Here is a 5531-nt window from a genome sequence, read left to right on the forward strand (position 1 = left end):
GCTTTTCATGATCTCAGTTCCCTGACCAGGTATTGAAATTGGGTCATGGCAGTGAAAGATCAGAATCCTAGCCACTAGACCACCAGGGAACTCCCAAGAAGAAACACTTAATATGTGCTTTTCCCTTTCTCTTTTGCAAATATAGTAGACTTGCTCTTTCTGTAACCACTACTGGGAATAGAGACCTAATGCTGGCCCAATAGCCCACTGTGGGCTCTGGTTGTTTAGGGAGGTACATTTTGTTGTTAGGGAGGTACACTGGTCCGTTTGAATTCTCCCAACCTGGTGTGCTGCAGTCCATGGGGTCGCAAGGAGTCGGACACAACTGAGCGAATGAACTGAACTGAAAATGAGCTCAATTGGGCTTTCCTGTTGGATCAGAAGCTAAAGAAATCTTCGTGCAATGCAGGAGTCCTGGGTTCAATCCCTGGGTTGGGAAGATGCCCTGGAGGAGGAAATGGCACCCCACTCCACTATTCTTGCCTAAAAATTTCCATGGACGGAGGACCCTGGTGGGCTACAGTCCACGACATTGCAAAGATTTGGACACGACTGAGCGACTAACACTTTGTTTCAAAACGAGCTCTATTACACTGGTCTTCTTTATGTACTCATGTAGAGGAAGGATCCTAAATCCTAAAATTACAGAGCAAAAATGAGGAGTCAGGAAAGCAGAGGAGGCTATACTGTCACGATTTATAGTCTGGAAACTTCCAAAATGATTAAATGCAATGTAAACACCAGTAACTAAGATGCTGAGTGGATGGTGTGCTTTAATTGACATGGTTTTGGTAATAGTTGCCAGACATCCTGGGAAAAGGCTTTCGTGTGACCCCCACCTCCACAGTTGTAATAAATTTTTTTTTATTGAGGTACAATTGACATACATTATTTTCTAGGGTTCCAAAATCACTGCAGATGGTGACTGCAGCCATGAAATGAAAAGACACTTGCTCCTTGGAAGAAAAGCTAAGACCAACCTAGACAGCATATTAAAAAGCAGAGTCATTACTTTGCCAACACAGATCCGTCTAGTCAAAGCTATGGTTTTTCCAGTGGTCAAGGATGGATGTGAGAGTTGGACCATAAAGACAGCAGAGCGCAGAAGAATTAATCCTTTTGAACTGTGGTGTTGGGGAAGACTCTTGAGAGTCCCTTGGGGTGAAAGGAGATCAAGCCAGTCAATCCTAAGGAAATCAGTACTGAATATTCATTGGAAGGTCTGATGTTGAAGCTGAAGCTCCAATACTTTGGCCCCCTGAAGGGAAGACCTGACTCACTGGAAAAGACCCTGATGATGGGAAAGCTTGAAGGGAGGAGAAGTAGACGACAGAGGATGAAATGGTTGGATGGCATCACCGACTCAATGGACTGAGTTTGAGGAAGCTTCGGGAGTTGGTGATAGACAGGGAAGCCTGGCATGCTGCAGTCCATGGGTCACAAAAGTCGGTCACGCCTGAGTGACTGTAATGAATGGAACTGACATACATTAGCTTCAGGTGTATGACACAGTGATTCAGTTATCTTATATACTCTGAAATGATCACAATAAGTCTAGTTAACATCGTCACCACACCAAAATTTTTCTTATAATGAGAACTTTTAATAGCTACTCGCTTAACAACTTTCAAATAGAAAATACAAATATTATTAACTGTAGTTACCACACTGTACATTACACATTCCCCCTGTGACTCAAGTTTGTACCTTTGAACCCCTTGACCATTTCTCCCACCTCCGGCAACCACCAATCTGTTCTTTTGTGTGAGTTTTTTCTTTTAAATTTTTTTTGGCGGATTGTTTTCATAGTTGTCCATGTAATAGTGAGGTCATACAGTATCTATCTTTATGACTTATTTCACTTAGCATAATGCCCTCAAGGTTCATCTATGTTGTAGCATATTCAAGATTTCTTTTTTGTGGCTGGATGTATTCCACTGCATATACAGGCATATTTCACTTATTGTGCTTGACTTTACTGCACTTTGCAGATAATGTGTTTCTTTTTTACACATTGAGGTTTGTGGCCACCTTGTATCTAGCACGTGTACTGGTGCCATTTGTCCAAGAGCATTTGCTCACTTCTTGCCTCTGTCACATTTTGGCAATTTTGGCAATATTTCAAGCTTTTTCATCATTGTTATATTTGTTATGGTGATCTATGATCAGTGATCTCTTACTACTGCAAAAATATTCCACCTTGCTGAAGGCGCAGATGATGGTTAACGTTTTTTAGCAGTAGTTTTAAATTAGGGTATTTATGCTGTTTTCTAAGACATAATGATTTTGCACAATTAATAGACTACAAATACAGTGTAAAAATGACATTTATATGTATTGGGAAAACAAGAAATTCGTGTGGATGACTTTGTAGTGCTATTTGCTTCACTGCTGTGGTCTGGAACCAAACTCACAGTATCTCCGAGCCGTGCCTGTATACACATGTTCTTTGTCCATGCATCCGTGGATAGACAGTGAGGTTGTTTCCTTATCTGGCTATTGCAAGTAATGCTGCAGTGAGCACGGGGGTGCCACACTGTGGTTGACCTTGTTCTAAAACGCCTAGTTCCACTCTCCTGCCTTAGAACACTTGATGATGTTGGGATCTCCTAGGTGAGGAGAAGGGCTGGTAGGACTTATGGTGTTTCACCACTCCAGGCAACATCACCATCCATCTAGAATCCTGAACCTGAGGGTAGAACCGAATCAGCTGACAGTGTCCTGAGCCCACAAAAGCTGGAGGGTGGAGACAGGTTGGTGTATGCAGAAATGACGGTGGTCTGCCTCTTTCCCTCCAAATTATTGGCTGGGAAGAAACTGAGTTGGAATGGAGTTGAACCTAGTTAGGTGAACTTTCCTTAGCATTCAAGACTAAAATATTAAGGCAGTATCCAGAGCTTCAGCAACTCTCATGTCCCAGTAAGACAAGTCACAAGCCCCCTGAACCCCCTTGCCAGACCACCTTTCTAACTCTCAAGAGGTTAGATGGATAAAAGATTCCCTCAGTCATCGTTCTGTCTATAAAGCCAACATGTTCCTTCCTATTATTTATTTAGCTCAGACTGAAGATGGGCTTTTAAAATAGGTGCTGTTTCCCTCATTATGACTTTGAAAGGGGTTGAGTTTTTATCATGCTCAGCTCCCCCCAAAGCCCAGGGTAACACTGTCCATAGCCAGGAGGGAGAGAACGGCTGGACTGCTGTTAGAGCACTAACATTTCTTTACCCTGTTACCAGGCAAAGCATTGACAGCAAGGACACGGTACTGTTCGCCAGCGGGCTTACATGTAGGACCCGGAAAATAATCCAAGACAACTAAAACTGAGAGGACAAGAGCAAAGAGTAAGCCTAGACCGGAGCTTGGCACGTACAGTCTACCAACACGAAGGATGGGCTGGAGGGAGGGATGCAGCATTAACCTTCCTATGAGGTTTTAGCAATAAAATAGTTTCTTCCATTTCATCACCAGCATATAGATTTGCATGTTGCGTTTTTCTCTTAACTGCTCAAGGCTTACGAATGGGAGGGCCAAGTGTTGGTGATATCAGAGGGCTGTAATTCTCAGACATATGTCCCCTGTGGCCATGGGTCACCCTCTCGTCCTAATCCTGGATGGACCCCATAGGGCCACATTGTTTTCGGGTCCAACTGGAACTGGGTGCCTCTGCTGCCACTGCAGCCCCAAACACCCAGGCCCCCCATGCCATCCTTGCCTCCTCCACCTGTGCCTTCCTTTGTGTTAGGTTGGTTTAGCCTGGCAAGGGCCCATGTCTACAGCATTCATTTTGTAGCCCCTTTCTTGAAAGACCTGTTTTCTATGACAGTTTTTCTAAAGTGTTTCTCTGCCAGATTCAAGTTTTTCATAACACCTCAAGAACACTTCATCAAATGCCTGATGGATGAACTGAATAAATGAAAACAGAACACTGGAGGCGGCGGCACCGCGCGGCCGGGGCGAGCTGTAGAGTCGGTGGGTTCCTGTCGCTGCGGAGGCGGAATAGGAGAGCGCGAGGTCGCAGCGGCTCCGTCCGTAGACGGGGGAGAGGCCCGGCAGCGCGAGCGTGAGCGCGGCCGAGCCCGCGGTGCCTTCTCGGCGGGTGGGGACGAGCGGGCCCCGCGGCGTCATTGGCGGCGAGGAGCCACGCGCCTCGGCCTAGCATGTCGGAAGCAGGTGAAGAGCAGCCCATGGAGACGACGGGAGCCACCGAGAACGGACATGAGGCTGCCCCTGAAGGCGAGTCGCCGGCCGGGACCGGGACCGGCGTCGCGGCGGGCGCTGGAGGCGGGAGCGCGGCGCCCCAGGCCGGCAACCAGAACGGTGCCGAGGGCGACCAGATCAACGCCAGCAAGAATGAGGAGGACGCGGGGAAAATGTTCGTTGGTGGCCTGAGCTGGGATACCAGCAAAAAGGATCTAAAAGATTGTTTTACCAAATTTGGAGAGGTTGTTGGCTGTACAATAAAAATGGATCCCAACACTGGCTGGTCAAGAGGGTTTGGATTTATCCTCTTCAAAGGCGCAGCCAGTGTGGAGAAGGTTCTAGACCAGAAGGAGCACAGGCTGGATGGCCGTGTCATTGACCCCAAAAAAGCCATGGCCATCAAGAAAGACCCAGTAAAGAAAATTGTTGTAGGGGGTCTGAATCCTGAAGCCACTGAGGAGAAGATAAGGGAGTACTTCGGCGAGTTTGGGGAGATTGAAGCCATTGAGCTTCCAATGGATCCAAAGTCGAACAAAAGACGAGACTTTGTTTTCATCACCTTTAAAGAAGAAGAACCTGTGAAGAAAGTTCTGGAGAAAAAGTTGCACACCATCAGTGGAAGTAAGTGTGAAATCAAGGTGGCTCAGCCCAAAGAGGTTTATCAACAGCAGCAGTATGGCTCTGGGGGTCGTGGGAATCGCAATCGAGGGAACCGAGGCAGTGGTGGCGACGGCGGAAGTGGAGGTCAGGGTAGTACAAATTACGGGAAGAGCCAGCGACGCGGTGGCCATCAGAATAACTACAAGCCATACTGAGGCTTCAGCAGGAGTGCCTGACTGACCACACATGCTTTGTTGCGGTAGCGAGTGAACACAATTATACACCAAATTTAACTTGGCAAACTTTCTATCCCATGTGCATCTTATTTAAAATTTCCCCCCTGGAAATCACTCTCCTGTTTAATATTTCCAGAGCTCTAGTTGTTTAGGCAGCGTGTGGTTTCTCAAGAGGCCAGAGCGGCATTATGGGCTGATTTTTATTACCGGGTTACCCAGAACCAGATTGGAGGGTCTGCTTCCTTCTGCCGCTCTGCAGCCTGGACCTGTGGACCCTGGTTGTAGAGAGTAAATTGTACCTTAGAAAACCAGTGTCACCTTTTTTTCACCTTTTAGTATTATATTATTTGTGTCATACATTTCCTATAATGGAAGTGTTAATTTTACTGTACTTTTTGGTACCTTTCGGGAATCTAATGTATTGTAAGGTATTTTACACGTGTCCTGATTTTGCCACGACCTGGATATTGAAGCTATCCAAGCTTTTGAAATAAA

General features: G+C 46.3%; 1 protein-coding gene across 2 annotated transcripts; it reads left to right on the forward strand.

Moving 5' to 3' along the window:
* Positions 1–3971: 3971 nt before the first annotated feature.
* Positions 3972–5038, forward strand: LOC145536092 (heterogeneous nuclear ribonucleoprotein A/B-like). Of its 2 annotated transcripts, XM_081564661.1 has the most exons (2): positions 3972–4233; positions 4282–5038. In XM_081564661.1, the coding sequence occupies exons 1-2, from the start codon at positions 4158–4160 to the stop codon at positions 5013–5015; spliced, it is 810 nt and encodes a 269-aa protein (XP_081420787.1). In that variant the 5' UTR covers positions 3972–4157; the 3' UTR covers positions 5016–5038. The 2 variants fall into 2 exon arrangements, with proteins under 2 accessions (XP_081420787.1, XP_081420786.1); XM_081564660.1 differs by having other exon boundaries at positions 3972–5038.
* The last annotated feature ends 493 nt before the right edge of the window (positions 5039–5531 follow it).

Source organism: Giraffa tippelskirchi, chromosome X (assembly GCF_054371585.1).
Source record: "Giraffa tippelskirchi isolate mGirTip1 chromosome X, T2T-mGirTip1v1.2.pri, whole genome shotgun sequence".
NCBI lineage: Eukaryota > Metazoa > Chordata > Mammalia > Artiodactyla > Giraffidae > Giraffa > Giraffa tippelskirchi.